Genomic DNA, 24,565 nt, shown 5'->3' on the forward strand with positions numbered 1-24,565 from the left:
GGTTGGTGTTGCAGATTGCTAATTATCTTTTAATTTATGATAACTAGTTTGTAGTGTGAATAGATTTACTGTGTTATTTTTATTTAGTCATTAACAGAGTAGCTTGAGTTTTATTATTTATATATATATATATATGGTATTAAAGAACATGCTGAAAAAACCCTTTACTGCAGTATTTCACAAGTTTTTGAAAGCTTATTCAATAATAGTTATAGAATAGTTATTCACACACGGAAATTTACACACAAGGGTAATTTTGCTATTGCAGTAGTAATAATTTATAGGCATTTAATGCAAGTTATCGTAGGTAATGCTAATTTCAGAAATATTATTATAGGGATGTGCTGCTATACGAGCTTCCATTCAAAATCAAAATTATGCAAATCATGCACAAATCAAATATTTAGTTCATGGTGCAGTTATGGCTTAGCCTACATTAAAAAACAATTTTATATATATATATATATATATATATATTAGGGCTGTGCAAAAATTAATTGCTATTAATCGCATCCAAAATAAAAGTCTGTGTTTACATAATATATTTGTGTGTGCTGTATATAATTATTTTGTATATATAAATACACACACATGCATGTATATATTTAAGAAAATGTGTTATTCATGTAAAATATTTATATAATATAGATTGTTTTATTTATATATACAGAATTTAAGCGCAAATAATTCTTAAATATATAATAGCACACACAAATATATTATGTTAACACAGACTTTTATTTTGGATTCGATTAATCGCAATTAATTTTTGCACAGCATATATATTATGTGTCATAGTTTAAATTTTCATTTGATTAAAATAAAACATTGGCCAATGATGATAATCCGATGTGCTTCTGATGTATCAGGGATTCAAACTTGATTGTTGATCATTGGCAATAAGATCGGCACAATGTAGCTAGCCTACTATGCTAAATATTTTATACGGTATAGTTAGGCTATATGCCAATTATGCTCATTTTACTTCCTGATATGTCAAGAGTATTTAATACGTAATTTGTTGAGGTAGTTTTAAGCTGTCTAAGTTAGCTAGCCTATCTGCTGTCTGACCGCTCGTGTCACTCATAAGTAATTAGCCTAATAAGGCTAATCAGAAAATGTGTCAGTCAGTCAGTCTCATGAACACGGCTTTAACGTTACCTGTGCGTTTGACCACACACACACACACCCCAGTTTAAACTCAGGACCAGTGTCGTGTGATTTCTCGGTGTTTTTAATCTTTCACCGTGTGTTTCAGCGGCTGTACAGCAGATGGCAGCGGATTACAGTAACTCCATTAGCCTGGCACAGGACTGGCACTAAAGCACTGACTGCAGAGGATAGATAGCCTCACCACACACTATATCATGTTGGTGTCATGGTGGTATCTCTACCTGGGCGCGCAAAGCTTCTACACACACGGTAAGACTGACTTGTGCAACAGTGGATGTTGAACATGTAGTCTTAAATGACCTTGACTAGAAACGAGAGGAGAGTTTGTTTGAGTGTATATAGGACAGGAGTGTGTGTTTGTCCACATGATACATCACTGGAGGAGTGTCCTGTGAGTGACCTTGATCTAAACAGACAGGGGCATATATTATAAATATGAAGCAGGTTCTTCATTACAGCAGATGCCTGTGTGATTTCCCGAAGAGCATCTGTGTACCGGTGAGATCTTAATGTGCCTCATGTCATGCTGCTTTATTTCTATATGATCTGTGTGTTCTGATTGTTCTGATTATGAGATGAGGTTCTGCTCTGTTGACTGTGTTTTGGGAAGTGTTGCTTGGTGAGGTTTTTAATCATCAACATGGTTAGCTAGAGGTTGTTTGGGCAAAACTTAATCTGGGACCCATTTAACCAACATGCTCTTGAGATTTACATGCGTCACCTCAAATTAACCTTGTATTTTCCTTCAGAATATTCCTGTAAATTTGAAGCTATTGCTTTTTCTGTTTTTTAGGTAATTGTTTTCCCCAGAATTATGAGTACAAGCATGTTATTAGAATCAATGAGGTTGTTATTTTTTAACTAGCCTACAGTTTGACCAACTCTGTCGTTTTTATTAGTTAAAAAAAGTGTTTTTGTTAAATGTTGTAATGTCTTTTAATTTCGACTATGAGGTTTTAGATATTGTTGATGAGATGCTTAGAAACAGGAAAAAGTTTCCAGTTGCTCTCTTTTTCATATCATTGCCATTTAAGAGATATAATTAAGATGTTACACGTGTGTGTGCCTACTTAACTATGTTTTGGGGACAAATTTGTGACACATTTTCTCCCTTTATGGACGTACTCATTTGTAAATCAGGTTTTTTAACAATGTAAAGCTGCAGAAAGTTGTGTGATGGGTTGGTTTGGGGGTACGGACGGTGATTTGATGCTTGTCCTCCTCTGCAGTGTTGAAGATGGCATCAGTTCTGCAGAAGCTCATCACTCCTCTGTTCAGCGGGCCGGTCGAGCCGCCCAGGAATAAAGTGTCGGTGGTCGGCGTGGGCCAGGTCGGCATGGCCTGTGCCGTCAGCATTCTCCTGCGGGTGAGACTGTGAACGTTATGAGGTCATTGATCGTCGTGACAGGGTGTTCTCGCCAACAGAATTCGGACTTTGTGATAAAGTCCTTGTTTGTTTATTGTGTTTACAAGAGGGTATGGACATTTTGCTCACGCTGATGATGTCATTAGGTCAGTGTGTCACAATATCAATCATTTTTTAATAGATTTGGGTCATGTTTGTCTGAGCTTGACTTCGATCCCTTGGTCCAATTAGAAAAAAGGTGAAGAACCACAGCCTGCACAAACATAGATGAGAACGATAACTAGATTAGGACAAAAATAAGAAGAACCTGTATTGGCCAATGATTTGACATTCACTATATATATATATATATATTAGGGGTGTGCAAAGCAGCCGGTATTTGTATCTGTATTTGTATTTATTGAGGGGGGGAAAGTATTTTTATTTGTATTCAAATTCAAAATAGGCGTAAACAAATTTTTTTTTTGGCGTTACACTTATGGTTACACTTAAAATTTACGTTATAGTGTAAGGATTCTTTAATTATATCCATTATAATAATTATGGATATGCAATATATTGGTTGATGTTTTTCTATAAATCCAGCAATGAACATCAACAACAAGAAAAGTCATTGAAATTAAATTAACATTACAGTCATTACCTCATCCATGATTAAAACAACAACTAATAAAATACAATTGTGAACATTATGAAACCCACCACCACCTGGGCGCTTGTTCCCAAATACAAATATTTTTTAAAGTATTTGTTGGAAATACGTATTCGTAAAAAACGCGTTATTTGTGCCTTTCCGAATACCCCCTAATATACATAGAAAAACATGTTTTCAATTCTTTTTACATTCTTTTTATTATAATTTTTTTACAGTCTCAATGTCAATAATGTCTAGGTGTAACTGTCTCTAAAAACATTATTATATCTATTTTTAATATTATTATCTTATATTTATTTTTCTGTATTTTCATATTTCTATTATTAGAAGTAGTATAATTATTATTATTTGTACTATTAGTATTTCTATCTATCATCATGTGTCTAATTTTTTTTTTTTTTTTTAGAATAAATTACATACTTGTGTAGTATGAGTATATGTCATTGGTGAGTTATTTGGTGTGTGTGTGTGCAGGAGCTGGCGGACGAGCTGGCGCTGGTGGACGTGGTGGAGGACAAACTCAAGGGGGAGATGATGGACTTACAGCATGGAAGTCTCTTCTTGAAGACGCCCAAGATCGTCTCAGGCAAAGGTCGCGCACTTCTTCTGTCATATTAATGCCTCGTTCATTTATTCTTCCGTCACCTCGACTCCTCAGTATGATGCTGCTGGTTGCCAGGGTGTTGCTAAGCAGCTGCTAACATGTTTTGTATTATGTTACGGTATGGTTGCTTGGGAATTTTGAGTGGTTTGTTTTAAACGCTCCCTTGTGAAATGTTTTGTCCTTCAGATTACTCTGTGACGGCCAACTCGCGTGTGGTGGTGGTGACGGCGGGCGTTCGACAGCAGGAGGGAGAGAGCAGACTCAATCTGGTGCAGAGAAACGTCAACATCTTCAAACACATCATCCCTCAGATCGTCAGATACAGTCCCAACTGCATCCTCATCGTGGTGTCCAACCCAGGTACACACACACACACACTCTCTCGGTCACACACACCACACTTTTTTGCGTTTCTAACGTTTTTTCTGCTACAGTGGATGTGTTGACGTACGTGACCTGGAAGCTGAGCGGCCTCCCGAAGCACCGCGTCATCGGCAGCGGGACAAACCTGGACTCGGCTCGCTTCCGGTTCCTGATGGCCGAGAGGCTGGGCATCCATCCCAGCAGCTTCAGCGGGTGGATACTGGGAGAACACGGAGACTCCAGCGGTGAGACCATACACACCTGTGTGTGTGTGTGTGTGTGTGTGTGTGTGTGCGCAAGAATATATTAGTAAAGATATTTATATTACTATTATATAAAATAAATGTAAACAGTATTTGTATACATAATTTTTGTATTTAATTATATAAAATATAATGTTAAATTATAAATAAATAATAATTAATAATAAAATATATTAAAAATAATATATTATAAATTATAAAATATTTAAATTTTAATTTGTATGCATTATAAAAGTATATATAAATTATGTAATTAATAAAATATATTAGGTTCATGTATAATAAAAATATTTAAATAATTGTAATTCGTATGCATTATTTGCATAAATACTAATAAATAATAAAATGAGTATTAATATTTATTATTTAAAATTGAAGTAATTTGAATAATAATGATTTAATAATAATATATATTAAAATAATACATTATAAAATAATAGAATTTTAATTTGCATTCATTATAAAAATATATATATATTATGTAATTAATAATTAATAAAATATATTAGGTTAATGTATTATAAAAATATTTAAATAATTGTAATTCGTATGCATCATTTGCATAAATACTAATAAATAATAAAATTAGTATTAATATTTATTATTTCAAATTGAAATAATTTGAATAATGATTTATATGTGTAATAATATAAATTGTAAAATGTTAAGTTTTTATAAGATACATTCTATTTATTATCAATAAACATAAAATAAAATAATACCATAAATATTGCCATCAAATTCTGAACATTTAATATCATTCAAGAACTGTGTGTGTGTGTAAGAATATATTAGTAAAGATATTTATATTACTATTATATCAAATATATGTATACAGTATTTGTATACATCATTTTTGTATTTAATTATACAAAATATAAATTAAAATATAATAGTAAATTATAAATAAATAATAATGAATAATACATTATAAAATATAAATTATAAAATAATACAATTTTAATTTGCATTCATTATAAAAATATATATAAATTATGTAATTAATAATTAATAAAATATATTAGGTTCATGTATTATAAAAATATTTAAATAATTGTAATTCGCATGCATTATTAGCATAAATACTAATAAATAATAAAATGAGTATTAATATTTATTATTTAAAATTGAAATAATTTGAATAATAATGATTTATATGTGTAATTATATAAATTGTAAAATGTTAAGTTTTTACAAGATACATTCTATTTATTATCAATAAACATAAAATAAAATAAAAACATAAATATTGCCATCAAATTCTGAACATTTAATATCATTCAAGAACTGTGTGTGTGTATTTTGCAGTTCCTGTTTGGAGCGGCACTAATGTGGCCGGAGTCAGTCTGCAGAAACTCAATCCTGACATCGGCAAAGAGACGGACAGAGAGAACTGGAAAGATATGCACAAGAATGTCGTGGACAGGTACGTCAATGAGCTCGTCTTTTAGATATTAGTCCTAATTAATGAATTAGTATGCGAAAGGAACAATAAACATTGAAAAAGTATGCAACACTGTCATCACATCACAATTGATTGATTCAGTGTTGTGTCTCGTTATCTCACAAATATACTTTAGAATTCAGTTTGGTTTAAAACGAAATGCATTCAGACAGAATATGTGTTCCCGCAGTGCGTATGAGGTGATCCGGCTGAAAGGTTACACTAACTGGGCCATCGGCCTGAGCGTGGCCGACCTGAGCGAGAGTCTGATGAAGAACCTGAACCGAGTCCATCCCGTCTCCACCATGGTGAAGGTCAGGACGGTGTTACTGAACCCTACATATAACACACACACTAATGTTCAACAGTTCAGGATCTGTTAGAGTTAAAGAAAAGGCATTAAATTGATCAAAAGTGACAGTAAAGACATTTATAAAGTTATATTAGAAGATTATAATGCTTGGGATAATATGCTTGCAAGTAAGTAATGGAGACTGCGGCTGTTCATTACACATTAAAGGAGTAGTTCACTTTAAAAAACTTTTGCTGATAATTTACTCACCCCCGTGTCATCCAAGATGTCCATGTCTTTCTTTCCTCAGTCGAAAAGAAATGAAGGTTTTTGATGAAAACATTCCAGGATTTTCTCCATATAATGGACTTCAATGGGGACCAAACGGTTCAAGGTCCAAATGAGAGTTTCAGTGCAGCTTTAAACGACACCAGACGATGAATAAGGATCTTATCAAGCGAATCGATCACTCATTTAATAAATAAATAAAAAAGTTTAAGTTTTATAAGCACAAATGCTCGCCTTGCTCTGTTCTGTGATGAGCGTTCGGACTCGTTCATCAAAATGAACAAATCTTTTTTCGAGTCATTTGGTTCATTCAATGAACGAGTTGACTCAGGAAAAGATTTGTTCATTTTGATGATACAACACGAACAATTGTGGTCAAAAAGTATATACGTTTTTATTTATTTTTAGAAAATGGCCGATGGTTTCGCTAGATAAGACTCTATCCCTCAGCTGAGGTCGTGCAGAAGCTCTTCAAAACCCTATCCTGGAATGTTTTCCACAAAAACCTTAATTTCTTTTCCACTGAAGAAAGAAAGACATGGACATCTTGGATGACACGGGGGTGAGTAAATTGGTGCATCAGTCCTTTAAAATCCTACAATAAATCAATGATGAAACCCATCTCCAGGCCTGAACGCAGATGTCTGTTGCAGGGCATGTACGGGATCGGTGACGAGGTCTTCCTGAGCCTGCCGTGTGTGTTGAACAGCGCTGGAGTGGGCAGTGTGGTCAACATGACTCTGACCAGCGACGAGGTCTCGCAGCTGAAGAAGAGCGCAGACATGCTGTGGCACGTCCAGAAAGACCTGAAAGACCTGTAACGAGCTTTTATTCACTGCGTCCGATGTTCGATCGCTGCTTCGAGACACCCGTGAGGTGTTGCATAAGGTTTTTAAAAAATATCCTAGTATTAAGTAATGCAAACATAACAAAAATAAGTCTGTTTGGATTTAAATATGCAAATGCGTAAGAGTCTATAGGATGGATCATTATGGCAGTGATTAGCATGTTATAATATGTTTGGCAACCCTAACTGATGGAGTGTGTAGCTTTGCACACATCATGAACATATACAGCATTTAAAGTCTACTTTAGAAAGAAAAAACACATAATAATCACTGCAAGAACGATCCAGTCATACACTCGTATGCATTCGCCTGTTTAAATCCAAACAGCGACTTTATTATTTTATTTAGGGGTCTGAATCTGCATACTTCAAATAATCAGAAACACATGACTGTCTCTTTAAAACTGACCCTGGTGTCTGATGCTTATGGTGAAATATAGCAAATTATACGCTACAACTCAAAAGTTTGGATGCAATTTACTGAATTTATGTTTAGAACTTTTTATGAGCTTCAAATTAGCTTTGTAAAGAAATATACATTTTGTAAACATATGATTTATCTAACTAAAGCTTTTTTTTTGTTATGCATGCATTGTGAAGGAAAAGCATGATCAAACGTTCAACAGATGCAGAGAAGGAAGAACTGAATATGATCACAAACTGAGTAAAATACGCATAAAGTATAAGTAGGTGTGTCCAAACTTTTGATTGACATTGTTGCTCTTCCAAATGACTGTTGATTTCAGGAACTACTCAATGATGTACACACTATTGAAGAGCAATATGGCTAATGCTACAAAGATATATTTGCACTTGTATGAGGCTTTAAATGTGATGTCGGGCAACATCAAGGATATAATCCATTTATTAAACAGAATCTTTGTCGGTAAAAATGTATATTAGTCTCACATTTCAAGTATGTACAAATACTTAAACAAGTCAGTCATGTCACGCAGGTTGCTGTATTTCCTGGTTTCCAACAGTCTCCACTCCACTAGGTGGAGCTCATGTGGAAAACGTCCAAATTAGCCTCATGATTAGAGCAAAACAAACCAGTTGGCACATAAAAAACATTCTTTTTAAAAAAAACAGTAACGACTTTATTCAGAACCCAGTGATTCCTTCAGGTGAACTTCATCGTCGCGTTTCGGGGTGCAGTCAGTGGTCCTGTCGCCCCCTGGAGGGCGACGCGTGATGCAGCAACGATGACAACGCCTGACTTGGTTTGGTTATCAGTCCCAGAAAAAACACAAACTTCTTCACAGGTAAAATATCAAAAATCTCCTCTGTGGTTCAGAGAGACGCCGAGCCCGAAGCACATTATGACAAATATAAATATGAGCCACTCATAAAAAAACTAACGCATTGACCGTTATACCATGGTGTTGCTCTCGCCGACTTTATCCACTAGCTGAAAGAGAAACACAGCCACAATTAATCATTTGACAGGTTTTGAAGTTCAGGTGAAACTCAAAAAAAAGTGTGAATGTGTCGAGTTCAAAGGTGAAACGAATATAACTATATAAATATGCATGATTATACTTTTCTTAAATTGATTTCTAATTTTCGGAGATTTTGAATTTGGGGTTTTCGTAAGCTGTAAGATTTGGCACGATATTGTAATTTTCCGAGTTTCACCGGTATCGGTCATGTAAGCGCAAAACACCAAACCAGACTTACTCCACTGATGCCAGGAAGGTTCAGTAAGGATCCCAGAATAGGCACCCGCCTGATAAAGCCAACCGCTACTGGGAAAAAGCCCCTGAAAACAGATGGAGACACCATTAAAAATCACCATAAAACCAGTATTTATTAGAAATTATTCATCCATGCACATAATGTGTTGAGAAATTAATAATCATTAATCAAAATAACTCCCCCTTGCTCTTTCAGCGACATCGTTTCTCTGCATGAGGGCGGGGCAACCCGTCACTCACATGCGATCGACCAATCGCAAACCATCCAATCAATTCCCCATGTACAAAAAAATTCAAGTCCCGCCCACATTTGTTCTTGATTACACTCATGTGTCACTCCCAACACCTTAAAAGTATATACTCTTATTGTGCAGAAAAAGTACATACTTTTGAGTGTGTACAAGACATACAATCACATCATAAAATTGCATAATAAATTCAGTGTTTGTAGTTCTGAACCGAATCCTCCTCCAAAGCGCAATGGGTTATGGGTGATATTAGATGTTAGACTGTGCATGGAGCCAAACTTCGAAAATCTACCGAAAATAGTAGACCATCCTGGGACTTTTCAGCATACTCTTTTCAATATTCAATGCTTTGTAAAACTTTCTTAAATCTCGCGTACTATTTAGGATGGATAGTATGCACATATATGTCAGATATGTGTTAAAACCAGGTGTGATGCAGTGGATAAGACACATGCCTTTGGTGTGAGAGACCCGGGTTCGAGTAGCTTTGGATAAAAGCGTCAGCTAAATGAATAAATGTAAATGTGAAACTAAAGCATTGATCGCCCCCTGGTGGCTGCCTGCAGTACAAGTCATTAAACCCACTCTCTCCATGTAATCAAATGGGACGTGAGGCAAACTAAAAAATTAATTTACACTTTAAATAATATTTTTCCCCAGGGTGGTTGTTTGTCATTTTTGGTAGTTCTTTATCCACGCTGAAATACGCTATATAAACGGGGTGTAACATCATCATGATTGACAGCTGTGCTGTATAGACCTTATTCAGAGCAGCACTATTAAATCTGTTCATCTTGAACAAAAAAGTGACAGTATAGCTTTAAATAAATAAATTAGGGCTGTCAAACGATTAATCGCATCCAAAATAAAAGTTGTGTACATAATATATGTGGGTGCACTGTGTATAATTATTTTATATATATATATATATATATATATATATATATTTATATATATATACACACACACACACACACACGCATGCATGTATTTAAGATTTAAGAAAAAATATTATTTATATATAAAATAATGATATTTATATATAATCTAAATTATATATAAATCTATAGACAGTATATACATTTACAGTACATATATTTCTTAAATATATACAAGCGTGTGTGTGTGTATTTATGTATATAAAATAATTATACACAGCGCACCCACATATATTATGTACACAAAAACTTTTATTTTGGATGCGATTAATCACGATTAATCGTTTGACAGCCCTAAAATAAATATAAACCCCTTTATGGTCACGCAAAAACACCCTGTCAGGGTTTGTGAATAAAACAGCAACAATAACAACAACTCCTCACCGGAAAAGAAGGAAAAATCCATAGACCTCCAGAACGACGCCTACAATCGGCCATCCGATGAGCACCACGAAAACGCCTCCCAGAAAGAAACCAGTGGCTTTCATTTTATGCCGCTGGAAGAAGAACCTGAAAGTCCGTTCCAGCCCGATAACGAATGAGAGACCTGCAACAAACAAGATCTGCACACACACACACACACACATGTTCAGTTCAAGGAGGGTTTCATTTCATATTAACACAAATCTGAGCATTCCCATCACATTTCACTCCATTCAAACACAACTTTGTTTCCATCCTAAAGCACACACTCACATTTCCTATGGCCAAGAGGGCTTTATCAAAGAACAGAATCATCCCGAAGAAGAGGAAAAACACGCCGAAACCCGTCAGCCCCATCCCGATCTCTGATCAAACACAAGAACACACTTCATTAGTGCTCAATTACACATTGCTGCATGCAAATGAGTCATATTTGAGAGCTTGCAGAAATTAACATTAAGCACTGCAAGTATACAAGTAAAACTGATGAACACCTTTTTGTGCAACAGTTGTACAAACTGTTTCAAAAGATTTTTCTTTTTTTTATGCCTTTGAAAAGGTTTGATTACCATTTACCATGGTATTTGCATGGTAAACCACAGCACTTGTTCAGAGAATGTCATGGTAATATAGATAGATAGATAGATAGATAGATAGATAGATAGATAGATAGATAGATAGATAGATAGATAGATAGATAGATAGATAGATAGATAGATAGATAGATAGATAGAATAGCAATAGTATAATATGGTTATACTATTGATAAATCTAATGTTTACATTACATACTATAGTACATTACACTAGCCTTTGGGCTAATTTGGGTACATTTACATTCATTGATGTTTATTAAATATTATTAATGTACACTTTTGTACCCTTTTTGAAATAAATCAATAAAACCACAATGGCAGTGCCGTTCTTCATTAATGTTAAGAGTTTTACTATATTTGATTGTACTGTTAGAGGCCAGGCCGTCTATCCTCATTCATTCCCTTTCATCAGTTTAAGAACATTTTTCCAGCTTTAAAGCCTCATTTTCACTATTTCTATCACGATTAATATAACGCAAACATACAGTAAATTTGACTTACTCTGTGAATCCGTTAATGAAATCATGTTTGTGTTGTGTATCAGCTGCTTTACAGACTGAAGAGTAAAACAATAGGTTACTGTCGTAACCCCGGTTCTCTGAAACATCGAGTGGAGAGATCCACCTATGGGAAGGGCATCCGTACCTGACCTCTGCAGAAGCATCCAATTGCACCAAGTCTGGCTAGACAGACAGAAGCGCGCGGCCAGTGCCCGATGAGGCCACACCCCTCACCCACGGGCATATAACATCTGGGCGCGCTGCTATTCCTCAGTAAGTATATTCGCTTCTCGTGCGGCAAGCGGGGCAAAGCTGGTGGATCTCTCCACTCGATGTTTCAGAGAACCGGGGTTACGACAGTAACCTATTGTTCTCTTTCATCATCTCGTGTTCGAGATCCACCTATGGGAGAGACATGGACAGCTCCCCGATTGCCCAATACACTCACAGTGAGGTTCTGAAGCCAGAGAAGGACGGTCACCTCAGGGAGGCGGTGCCTGACACGTCCCTTAATCATGAGCCTGCGATGGTGAAACCACACCTAACTAATGTGGACAAGCAGGACATGAAATACGCATGGGACACATGCGAGATAGTAACCCCAACCCACCAAGACATAATCTATACCCGAAAGGGGAAGAAATGATAGGTGACAGGAATGAACATGGCCAGTCAGCCCATTCACTCTTAATGGTATATATATACCAACAGGGTTACAGCAGGGAGGGGCTAAGACGACCCGACCCCTAGAACCGAATGTGCTACCGAGGTACTGGTGACATCCAGCCGGTAGTAGCGCACGAAGGTATGAGGAGAAGCCCAACTGGCAGCGGAGCAGATGTCCTGCAGTGACACTCCCCTAAACAGAGCCCAAGAGGTGGCTAAACCTCTTGTGGAATGAGCTCTGATGCCCCTAGGGGGCTGCACTCTCTTTGCTTTGTAAGCCATGGTAATAGCATCCACAACCCAATGTGAGAGGCGTTGCTTCAAAATTGGACTCCCTAAGTGAGGGGGAGCCCATGAAACAAAGAGCTGGTCGCTCTTCCGGAAAGCATTCGTCCTGGTCATATATGCCTGTAAGGCACGGACTGGACACAGAGCGTTCAGCCTCTGATCCTCTAGAGAGGTAAAAAGGTGGAGGGTGAAAAGCGGACAGCTCCAACACCTCCGAAGTGAACGCAGGGAAGCACTTCGGCATGAAGGCCGGGTTAGGCTTAAGGAAGACCTTATCTCCACTAAGAGAGAACTAGAGCACGAAGGATGAACCGAGAGTGCATGTAGCTAACTGACACGTTTAGCAGATGCCAAGGCCAAAAGCAAAGCTGTCTTGAGAGACAGCAGCTTAAGGGATATACTATCCAAAGGCTCAAAAGGGTGTTGAGACAGAGCTTCCAGCACCATGGAGAGGTCCCACTCCGGGACAGTTCTCCTGACGACTGGCAAAGAGCGGCGTGCACCCTTCATAAATCTACGGATTAGAGGGTGCTGACCGACGGTCGAACCCTCAAAACCCACATGACAGGCTGAAATAGCAGCCAAGTGGACCTTAATGGTGGAAAAGGACCTGCCTTTATCCATGAGGTCTTGAAGGAAACACAAAATATCAGGAACTGAACACTGATAAGATGTGAAACCGCGCCCATCGCACCACCCCTCGAACACTTGCCACTTACAGCCATATACGGGCCGTGTAGAGACGGCCCTGGCATTCTGAATAGTGGTGACCACACGCGGCGAAAGCCCAAGTGCGTTCAGGTTCGTCCTCTCACGGGCCAGGCCCAGAGAGCCAACCTGTCCGGCTGGGGGTGGTAAATCTCACCGTTGGCTTGGGATAATAGATCCGTGCGAACGGGAAGGCACAATGGCTCGGCGTATAACAGAGGGATTATCTCCGCCAGCCACGGTGCTTTGGGCCATCTGGGTGCTATCAGAATGAGAGACAGGCCCTGCTCTCTCACCCTGGCCAATGTGGGAATATCAGGCACAGGGGAGGAAAGGCATACAGGAGCACTCTAGGCCATGGGTGGGCCAGTGCGTCTACCCCGAGGGGCGCGTCCACGTCCCTTAGAGAGAAGAACATAGGACAATGGCAGTTTCCGCGCGAGGCGAATAGATCTACGCTCGCCCGTCCAAATCTCATCCATAGCATTTCCACTATCTGCGGATGAAGACGCCAATCCCGTAGATTGGGTTTCCCCTTGACAGCAGATGCGCCGACGTTCAGAATGCCTGGGACGTGAGTCGCGCGTAGCGACAAGAAAACCCGTCTGCTCCACACCAAGAGCTTGTGAGCTAGGAGGTGAAGTTTCGACGAGCGCAAGCTGTCCTGACGGTTGATATATGCCACAGCCGTGGTATTGTCGCACCGTACCAGCACATGATGTCCCTGCAGGCGAGGCAGAAAATGATTCAGAGCTTTACAATTGGTAAAAAAGCTCTAAATAATTTATATGTGCTGAACGTAGTCTGTTTGGCCACAGACCGTTCACCGTTTTGCCCTCCTGGGTGGCACCCCAGCCTGTTAAGGATGCATCTGTCGTCACCACTTTCCGCATCGTAACCGCCCCGAGAGGGGTTCCCCGTGCGTAAAAGTCTGCGTTCTTCCAATGGCGCAGGGCTGCAGTGCACGCGCGCGCGTCACTGTAACCGAGCGGCAAAGGTCGCGAATCGGGCTGAAATGTAGCGACAAAACCCATTTCATGAACGCCCTCATCTTAAGGAGTCCTAATGGCACAACTTGGGTGGATGAAGCCATGAGACCCTGCATCCTGAGACATGTGCGATATTGCACTTTCGCCCCTTCTCTGAACTGTGACAGACAGCTCATAGAGAGCGAACGCGCTCTAGAGAGAGACGCGCTCGCATGGCAACCGAGTTCAACTCCAAACCCAGGAAATTGACATTCTGACTGGGCGTGAGATAGCTCTTGCCCACGTTCACTTGGAACCCGAGCGATGTGATGTGCGCGAGCACACGGCCGGTGTCCTGCAACACCTTCTCCTTCGATTCGGCTATGATGAGCCAATCGTCTATGTAAGTCAGGATTCTCAGACCTGTTATTCTCAGAGGCGTTAAGCCCGCCTCCGTGCACAGACAGAAAGACCGGGGACTCAAACTGAGTCCAAACAGAAGAACTGTGAATTCGCAACATATGCCCTGGTAGGCAAAACGAAGAAAATTCCTGTGCGGAGGATAAATGCTTATGTGAAAGAAAGCATCTTTCAGATCGACTGATGTGAACCAGTCGTTCTGTTTTATGGCACGGGCGAGAGCGCCCTGTGTCAGCATTCTGAAGGTGTATTTCCTCAAATGTTTGTTCAACACTCGAAGGTCCAAGATAGGGCGGAGAGAGCCGCCTTTCTTTGGAACCAGAAAATACCGGGAATAAAAACCCTGGTTCATCAGATTGGGGGGTACCACCTGAATCGCTCCCTTGTTTAAGAGAGATGAATTTTCCTCTTCCAGAATGTGAGAAGCTTTCTCTTCCGTGTGAGAAAAGAGAATGCCGTTGAAATGAGAGGGTTTTACTGCGAATTGCAATCTGTAACCCTGCATTATTGTACGCATAACCCACTCGGGAGCCGAACGGTTCGCCAAGCCGCTTCGTGACTCGCGAGTGTCCCCGCTCGGGACAGAGCAGAGCTGTGTCTTGAGACCAACAGAATTATTTGTGATGCAATGGCGCCATCTCGTGGGCACACTAGAGGCGACATGCGGGGGTTCGGAGGGGTTTCCTCTCTCTGCAGTGAGAAGGTTCTCTCTGCGGAAAGAGGTTTTTCCTCCGAAACGAATTTGTTAGATTCGTTATTATTTGTGTTTGTGTGTTTTGTGTTGGGCAAACACTGCGTGAACTGGGCAAACATAGTGTGGTGTACACTGTGCTAAACTTTACCCACAAGGAGCCCCTTGAAATTGGGGGGAAAAACACACATCTCCTGAACACATGAACTGGGCAGTCTCAAGTGCAGGCAGAAAATACTATCCATTTTTAAGGATATAAAGAATAGTTTGTTTAAACGTGTATTTAGTTATGTGTTGGGAAACACAATGACCAAGCCTTCCACACACACAACGTGCACTAGAAACACATGGCTTGCAGCCGCAACTGAGCTGTGCGAGCCCAGCTGGTTGATTTGTGAGGCAATGGCGCCATCTTGAGGGTAGACTCGGGGCGACATGCAAGGGATCAGAGAGATTTGCTCTCTATGTTGACACAGATATAAAAATCTGCACGAATTCATTTGATTCGTTTAATAATAGTTTGTGTTTTGTGTTGGGAAACACTGGGGCAAGCCTTTAATAACTGGGTGAGGGAACCAAGTGTGTGCGGTGTGGTAACACTGCTTATGTACTTTCCCTCACAACAGCCCCCCTGTGGCTTGGTAGCCACGAGACGGGATTACCCGACCGTCCGAGGGAGACCCCGTGTCTTTCGGACAAGGGTTCCGGGACCGGGAGAATACGGAGGGCTCGTGGCCCGTGAACGCGGGCTGGAGGCTCCCATGGTGGAACAGCAGGCGGGCTGCTAGCGTTCAGGGCCGCCTTCCTACTCATCAAGGCCCGTGAGACAGTGTTAACAGTCTAGCGGGAGGCTCTAGGCGCGCTTGAGAGCTTCGCGAACACTGGAAAAAACGTTGAAGAGTTGTTTTCAGGCTGGGCGGTGGTACCCGCGTTTACCCGTCGTAAATATTCCTATCCTGGTCGGTGGCGCTCTATGGAGCTGGCCACACAATGTTGAGACGAACGGCCGCTCGCTCACAAACTTCCAGGAGGATCGACTGAGGCAAAACCGCGTGAGCGCTAGCTTAGGGTAACGTTAGAAAGACCGCGTCATCCTCGTCGCCGGAACCGTACCGGTTCGTCAACGAGAGTGAGGTTTTCCCGCGAAGATGTCCTCTTCAGGGAATGCGGATTGGGCTGAATACCGCTCAAATATTTTATCTGTGGCGCTCCGGGAGTCCCCCGGTGGCGCGTCATCATCACCGTGTCCCCCATCCGAGTAAGAAATGCCAAGCACGGTGCGCTGGATAGTGCAACTAAAGCCGGCTTTGTAAAAAGCTACATGGGCAGCAATTACAATGACCGCAATTCTCCGGGTTCTCCAAAGCTTCTTGAGCGTGCTAAGCCCAAGCGGACCGCGCAGAACGAGAGGGTCCTTAGCGGCGATGAGAGCACCACACGCGGCCGGGCAGGCTCGTCGTGATGGACTGTTCCCCAGGGGAAGCGGCTGTTTAGACGGTCACATAGCCATGGGTGGGCCAGCGGTGAAGAACTCGGAAAATACGTGGCGGGCAGCCATGTAAGGAGGAGCAGGTGAAGGACAGTGAGAGCTCGGCGGCTCCGGATGCAAAAAACACAGCGGATAGGCTGAAGAAAAACGACTGTCACTCACGTCTGGCGGAGGCTGATCTGGCGATATGTCCTCCTGTAGACTCGAAAGTGGACAGCGTAACGTTAATCCAACCGAACTGTGTCAGTGCAGAGGTCGCGAGAAGCGAATGTCAACTGAGGAATAGCAGCGCGCCCAGATGTTATATGCCCGTGGGTGAGGGGTGTGGCCTCATCGGGCACTGGCCGCGCGCTTCTGTCTGTCTAGCCAGACTTGGTGCAATTGGATGCTTCTGCAGAGGTCAGGTACGGATGCCCTTCCCATAGGTGGATCTCGAACACGAGATGATGAAAGAGAACTGTTCTGTGTGTGTGTGTGTGATCGCCACGACACCGGAAACACGTCGAGATCCTTTAAAAGTCTGAAATGACGCAGAGAAGCGCTGCAATTTTTTAAAAATAGTTTACAGTGTTATTATTATTATTTACTTTATTTTATTTAAATATTACTGCTACCTCTCGCGATTATGCAACTCCAACGTAAAAACTGGCAAAGTTTGTTCGTTTGAAGGAATAAACCCATGGAATAAACCTACTCGTTTCCGTTTGTGATTCTGGGAAATGTAGTTTTCAGTCGTACCCAGATGCATTCTGAATCAGAGACAAAAAACTACAAATCCCACAAGAGGAGGTGGGAAGGAGCTAGTCAGTATGCGTGTTCATTGAAGTGCAGGAACATTTACAAATGTATTATTCACAATGCCAACATCCGGAGTAGTGTAAAGCTGACATAACTGCTGAATATAATTGTTTCATTTTAGCCGTTAACAATGAATACGCTGTTTGCGACCAGTTTGGTGTTTGTTGGTTGCTGCAGCAATGTTGTGTTTTTGGAACTTTTGGTTAGGTGAGTTGCATTTCTCTCACTTCTGATCATTCATTGTCAGTCATGTCTGATATGCTGTCATTTCTTACTTCTTTAAATCACATATTTTACAGGGATTTCCCAGGATGTGGAAATATTGTCACATTTGCTCAGTTTGCCTTCATTGCACTGGAGGGATTCATCTTCGAGACAAACTTTGGACGCAAAAAGCCACACATACCCCTCAGGTTAACAATTTACACAAGTTACATGTAACGTTAAACTAGTGCATTTTGGCTTCTCAGACTTGATTAGTAGACAGTGAAAATGCATTGATCATTTTAGGTGAATGTCTAATGATTTGCCTGATTCCCATCCCATTATGTTATATGTGCAATTGTGCATTTATTCGTTTTACAAAAATGAAATGCACATTTGCAGTTTTGACTGAAACAACCAGTTTTGCTTGTTGAACGAGGTGATAAAAGGCAGTGTTTACCGTTATTAATTATTACAATATCATAGGTGAAAGGTGAGCACCTTGCTTCGTCACCGGTACAGGTGGTTTGCAAGTCAAAGCTCAGTGCTGTGAACATTATCTATGTATATGTACATATTTGGGTAACACTTTATTTTAAGGTGACATTACTACATGTGCCTACTATTGTAATAACAGTAAATTATGCATAATGACAACTAACCCTAAACCAAACCATAACCGTAAGTACATGTAGTAAATTAATTTTGCTTATCTGAGTAAGTATAATGTGAAAATAAAGTGTAACTCATATTTGCATCGAATATCGGATGTACAATATGGCATACTGCATAATTTTTCACATACTGCACTGCACAGTGAATATAGAATATATAATCAACTCACTATAGTAATTTACAGATTAAAATTTTTTTTTTTTTATTGATTTATATTTTAAATGTTGTTTTTTTAATCTAATGTATTTATTTATTTAATTAATTTATTCATATTATTTTTAATTACTGGACTTTTCCACGCACCTCCTGTCACTCCCGGACTCGTCTTCCATTCCAAACATAGTCGTGCAGTTTTGAACCTCGACAAGATGACTTACGTTACAGTCTTTGTGCTAAATCTAGAACCACAGACCAGATAAGACGCATCTCCTACATTCAGTGGTTCTTAAATGGTTTTGCTTCAGGACAGATTTTGTTCTGTACTTTAGGTGGGCATGTGTAAAAATAAATAAAAATTACCTCAGTTAAACATTGTAATTTACACGTTTAATTAATGTTTTATTTGTTACAGTATGAGGGCATGCAAATCTGTTCATGTTGTTGCCAAGTAACATGAATTTGATCAAAAGAGTTTAGTAGATTTGCATTCAGCTCCCATGACCTTCAATGTCTCTTCTTTTGCAGTAACTATGTGATCATGGTGACTATGTTCTTTACCGTCAGCGTTATCAATAACTACGCCCTGAACTTTAACATCGCCATGCCACTGCATATGATCTTCAGATCAGTGAGTGTCATTCGTTTCATTCATTGCTTTGTAACTGTGCCTTAAAGATCTTTCTAAGTTCTCCTTTTGTTCACAGGGATCTTTAATAGCAAACATGGTTCTCGGGATTGTCATCTTGAAGAAAAGGTATGCTGAAGATCATTTTTTTCTGAAAAAAAACAACAACAACTAAATCAAGACTTTGTGAAGGGGTGTAAATTATTTAGCATATTGTTCATTAATATTATTACTTTTATCGTGACTGCAGATATTCGATGAGTAAATACCTCTCCATCGCTCTGGTGTCTCTGGGCATTTTCATCTGCACTATTATGTCGGCTAAACAAGTGGTGAGTTGCACAACCAGCCTGGGATTATTAGTAGTTTCATATTATAAAATATTCACATTTTGTCTGCACCTAATACATCAGGTTTGATCCTTATGTAGAGTGTTGAGAAAGGGGCCACGGAGGAAGATGGTGTTTATGCCTTCATGCATTGGCTTCTGGGTAATATTCTCACTGCACATTCAACGTTTTCCTCCACAATATAGTTATATTTAAAAAAAGAACATGTTAAATGACATTCGTAAAAATAAGCATTTAAAATGGTTGACTTAAAATTTGCACAGGACTGGGTCAGCATTTTTTTAATATATACATATATAAATAGAAATTGACACTTTTATACTGCAAGGATGCATTAAATTAATCAAAAGTGACAGTAAAGACATTTATGATGTTACAAAAGATGTCTATTTAAAATAAACACTGTTCTTTTGGACTTTATTCAGCTAAGAATCCTGAAAAATCACAGTTTCCACAAAAATATGAAGCAGCACGACTGTTTTCAACATTGATAAAATCATATTAGAGTGATTTCTGAAGGATCATGTGACACTGAAGACTGGAGGAATGATGCTGAAAATACAGCTTTACAATCATTACAATATGCAAAATAGCATCATTAGTGTGTTAGTAATATTCTGAACCTATTCCAAGACAGTTATTGAGGATGTGAAAAGTGAAATCATTTCTATTTTGGAGCACGTAAGCAAGATACTTTGTTAAAGGAGTAGTTCACTTTTGAAAAAACTTTTGCTGATAATTTACTCGCCCCCATGTCATCCGAGATGTCCATGTCTTTCTTTCTTCAGTCGAAAAGAAATGAAGGTTTTTGATGAAAACATTCCAGGATTTTCTGCATATAATGGACTTCAATGGGGACCAAACGGTCCAAGGTCCAAATGAGAGTTTCAGTGCAGCTTCAAATGTCTTTAAACGACACCAGACAATGAATAAGGGTCTTATCAAGCGAATCGATTGCTCATTTTAAAAATAAATAACAAATAAGTTTAAGTTTTATAAGCTCAAAAATGCTCGCCTTGTGATGCGCGTTCGTGACTCTCCTGTTTGAACTCGTTCATCAAAATGAACGAATCTTTTTACGAGTAAATTTGTTCGCTTTGTTTGTTGAATGATCCCAATGACTCGAAAAAAGATTTGTTCATTTTGATGTACGAGTTCGAACAGGAGAGTCCCAAATGTGGGTCACAGAACACAGCAAGGCGAGCATTTGTGCTTATAAAACTTAAACTTATTTGTTATTTATTTTTAAAATGAGCAATCGATTCGCTTGATAAGACCCTTATTCATCGTCTGGTGTCGTTTAAAGCCCTTTGAAGCTGCACTGAAACTCTCATTTGGACCTTGAACCGTTTGGTCCCCATTGAAGTCCATTATATGGAGAAAATCCTGGAATGTTTTCATCAAAAACCTTCATTTCTTTTCGACTGAAGAAAGAAAGACATGGACATCTTGGATGACATGGGGGCGTGTAAATTATCAGAAACAGTTTTTTTAAAAGTGAACTACTCCTTTAAATCAGTGCTGTTGTGTTTCAGGGATCGCCATGCTGACGTTCGCCTTGCTGATGTCTGCAAGAATGGGGATTTTCCAAGAAACTCTGTACAAGAAGTATGGAAAACACTCCAAGGAGGCTCTGTTCTACAATGTGAGTCCCTAACTGTACACATGATGCTGTCATACATGAGTTTGTGGGATAAAGTGTAATTTCTCTGCCTTTATTTCAGCACTGTCTGCCGTTACCAGGATTCCTCCTGCTGTCGACGGACATCTACAAACACGCCGTGCTCTTCAGCCAGAGCTGTGAGTCTGATTCAACACGGAGTCATATTAAGATGCATTTTGATGGATCGGATCACAAGTGGACGACACTAAATACAGGAGTAAACGGGGTATAAAACGTTTTGAGCTTGTCCACTTTCGGCACTTCCAGAGGTATTCGAAAACACATTAGACCGGATTGCTTTCGTAGTGTAAACGCTCATGTGGTCAAGTGTGTTCAAACAGACCTAGTCCATGAGATTGAAAGATCTGAAAAGCCCATTCATTTCCCAAGCCATAGACCCTTCCCTCGAAGACATCAGGACAGAAGTGTTTGAAAGTGGACTAAAGAGACAGATTTAAACACCAGGTGTAAACGGGAATGCGTCTCGCTCGTCTACTTGTGATCTGATCGACCAAAACACATCGTAATACCCGCTGGAAACAGGGCCACAGTAAATTAGTCCTCATCACTATATACTACCGTTCAAGACGTTAGGATCAGTGTGTTTAAAGAAAGTATTTTCTGCTCACAAGAAATTGTGAAATATTATTAGTTAATATACTATAAAATCTAATTTATTCCTGTGATCAAAGCTGTAACATCTTCGGTGATCCTTTTGATTTCTTATTGTTATCAATGTTGGAAACAGTTTTTGCTGCTTAAAGGAGTAGTTCACTTTAAAAAAAACTTTTGCTGATAATTTACTCGCCCCCGTGTCATCCAAGATGTCCATATCTTTCTTTCTTCAGTCGAAAAGAAATGAATGTTTTTGATGAAAACATTCCAGGATTTTCTCCATATAATGGACTTCAATGGGGACCAAACGGTTCAAGGTCAAAATGAGAGTTTCAGTGCAGCTTTAAACGACACCAGACGATGAATAAGGGTCTTATCTAGCGAAACGATCGCTCATTTAAAAAATAAATAAAAAAGTTTAAGTTTTAAAAGCTCAAATGCTCGCCTTGCTCTGTTCTGTGATGCGCGTTCGTGACTCTCCTGTTTGAACTCGTTCATCAAAATAAACGAATCTTTTTTGAGTTACTTCGTTCATTTCGTTCGTTGAATGAATCAAATGACTCGAAAAAAGGTTCATTCATTTTGATGAACGAGTTCGAACAGGAGAGTCACGAACGCGCATCACAGAACAGAGCAAGGCGAGCATTTGAGCTTATAAAACTTAAACTTTTTTATTTATTTTTTTAAATGAGCGATCGTTTCACTTGATAAGACCCTTATTCATCGTCTGGAGTCGTTTAAAGCCCTTTAAAGCTGCACTGAAACTCTCATTTGGACCTTGAACCGTTTGGACCCCATTGAAGTCCATTATATGGAGAAAATCCTGGAATGTTTTCATCAAAAACCTTCATTTCTTTTCGCCTGAAGAAAGAAAGACATGGATATATATATATATATATATATATATATATATATATAGGTGACTAGAAAGTTCAAAAGAACAGCATTAATTTGAAATAGAAATTTTACAACTCAATACAGTCAAATTAAATGCATTCTTACTGAATAAATGTGTTCATCTCTGTGTAAGTCTTGGATTTTGACATGACAAACTGATGCCTTCTCTCAAAGCTCCAGTGGAAATCCCTCTGATTGGTCAGTCTATGCCAGTCATGTGGTTTTACCTGCTGATGAACGTCATCACACAGTATCCTTTCGTATTTGTCTGTTTATAAGCTTTATTGGACCGAACTGTGGAATCCCGGTTTTATATTGCATATATCGTCCTTATCCAGATGTGTCAGATATGTGTGTATCCGCGGCGTCTTCATCCTGACTACAGAGTGCGCCTCGCTCACGGTCACACTAGTGGTGACGCTGCGCAAGTTTCTGAGCCTCATTATTTCCATCCTGTACTTCCGTAATCCCTTCACAACCTGGCATTGGGTGGGAACGGCCGTGGTGTTCCTGGGAACGTTGCTCTACACGGAAGTGTGGTCCAGCGTTCGTGTGGCAATGAAAGGAGAGAAAGCCCACAAGAAGGCAGAGTAAACTGGACAATGCGTTTTCATTGATTTACTGTGAATGGATGAGAGCTTGAAGTGTGTTTGGGCCAATTTTATGAGCTGTTTTTGAGCCAGATGTGTGTGTTAGAGCATTTGTCTGTAAGCTTGCACAATCCCTGACCTGTTTGACCCAAAATGGACCCTTATTTTGTTCCTGACACTATATTTACATTCAGGACTTGCAGTAGAATTATGTATTGATTTCCACAAGTATTTATTTATTTTCCGGTTTTTAATCACAGCCAGTTTCGTTAAGTCAGCGGAATGTGTCGGCCCACTTACATGTGTGAAATAATAATAAATACGACCACAAAAGGTAATGCAAAACTTTTATGTAATCGTTTTAAGCTGTTGTCATTTTATCAGTTGAGGCCTTACTCTAGCGCTTCATCAGGATGAGCTAAAGCAATACCGTAGAATACAAGACTGTATGAGTGTTCGTGAGGCTACAATTTGTTGCATGGATTTGTGTAAAAAAAAGTGTTTTCTATCAGCTAACACAGAGACCTCATAAACTAAAGGAAATCTTTGTCTTCTTTATTGGCTTTAAAAGTGTTGTTCCTCCTTGTATCTGAGGGATCAATTCCTAGGCTTTTTATGGGGTCATGTATTGTTAGTGGCTCATGTTGATGCAACTAATGCAGTTATTGTTAATATTGTAACATTAAAATAACGATGGAGATTTCAAGTGTATGATTTACATTTTTAGTAGCACAGAAACAGTTTGAATAATAATAATAATCACCTCATGTATTATTTACGCATTATATTAGCCACGCCCCCGATTTTATGAGAGACTACATTAAATATATTTATACTCGCGTAGCAAAAGAAAAACTCCACTGTAGTTTTTATTTTTTTTCCCACAACTTTCAAAAGAGGAAAAAATAGAGGGAATGATAACGGCAGTCGGAAGAGAGAAAGACAAACACCCTCCTCACAGCAGCATTAATTAGCTTATTTTGTAATTTGATGCAATTGTAATATAATACAAGGTATAGTGTTATAAATGTAAATAATTATCTAAAAAAAATTATATATATAT

The 24,565-nt window shown here is 39.3% G+C and overlaps 3 protein-coding genes and 1 pseudogene across 5 annotated transcripts; 2 read left to right on the forward strand and 2 right to left on the reverse strand.

The window, feature by feature from the left end:
* Positions 1-1,263: 1,263 nt before the first annotated feature.
* ldhbb (lactate dehydrogenase Bb) lies at positions 1,264-7,335 on the forward strand. Of its 2 annotated transcripts, none has more exons than XM_039661905.2 (8): positions 1,264-1,422; positions 2,403-2,539; positions 3,669-3,786; positions 3,985-4,158; positions 4,233-4,406; positions 5,733-5,850; positions 6,059-6,182; positions 7,102-7,335. In XM_039661905.2, exons 1-8 carry the CDS (start codon positions 1,368-1,370, stop codon positions 7,267-7,269), a joined length of 1,068 nt encoding a protein of 355 aa, XP_039517839.2. In that variant the 5' UTR covers positions 1,264-1,367; the 3' UTR covers positions 7,270-7,335. The 2 variants fall into 2 exon arrangements, with proteins under 2 accessions (XP_039517839.2, XP_039517840.2); XM_039661906.2 differs by lacking the exon at positions 1,264-1,422 and adding an exon at positions 1,540-1,671.
* A 1,016-nt stretch (positions 7,336-8,351) lies between these two features.
* Positions 8,352-17,558, reverse strand: golt1bb (golgi transport 1Bb). 2 transcript variants are annotated; one of them, XM_089127750.1, is made up of 7 exons: positions 17,541-17,558; positions 17,382-17,446; positions 11,698-11,763; positions 10,875-10,966; positions 10,563-10,741; positions 8,976-9,057; positions 8,352-8,706 (listed from the first exon to the last, which is right to left on the reverse strand). In XM_089127750.1, the coding sequence occupies exons 3-7, from the start codon at positions 11,720-11,722 to the stop codon at positions 8,668-8,670; spliced, it is 417 nt and encodes a 138-aa protein (XP_088983876.1). In that variant the 5' UTR covers positions 11,723-11,763; positions 17,382-17,446; positions 17,541-17,558; the 3' UTR covers positions 8,352-8,667. The 2 variants fall into 2 exon arrangements, with proteins under 2 accessions (XP_088983876.1, XP_088983877.1); XM_089127751.1 differs by lacking the exon at positions 17,541-17,558 and having other exon boundaries at positions 17,382-17,461.
* LOC148965103 (uncharacterized) lies at positions 12,281-14,251 on the reverse strand (annotated as a pseudogene).
* A 166-nt stretch (positions 17,559-17,724) lies between the features above and the next one.
* slc35b4 (solute carrier family 35 member B4) lies at positions 17,725-24,058 on the forward strand. The gene is made up of 10 exons (XM_039661907.2): positions 17,725-17,931; positions 18,024-18,137; positions 19,288-19,390; positions 19,467-19,516; positions 19,638-19,719; positions 19,818-19,878; positions 21,273-21,382; positions 21,462-21,537; positions 23,087-23,162; positions 23,260-24,058. The coding sequence occupies exons 1-10, from the start codon at positions 17,855-17,857 to the stop codon at positions 23,504-23,506; spliced, it is 996 nt and encodes a 331-aa protein (XP_039517841.2). The 5' UTR covers positions 17,725-17,854; the 3' UTR covers positions 23,507-24,058.
* The last annotated feature ends 507 nt before the right edge of the window (positions 24,059-24,565 follow it).

Source organism: Pimephales promelas, chromosome 25 (assembly GCF_988280905.1).
Source record: "Pimephales promelas chromosome 25, fPimPro1.hap1.1, whole genome shotgun sequence".
Classification (NCBI taxonomy): domain Eukaryota; kingdom Metazoa; phylum Chordata; class Actinopteri; order Cypriniformes; family Leuciscidae; genus Pimephales; species Pimephales promelas.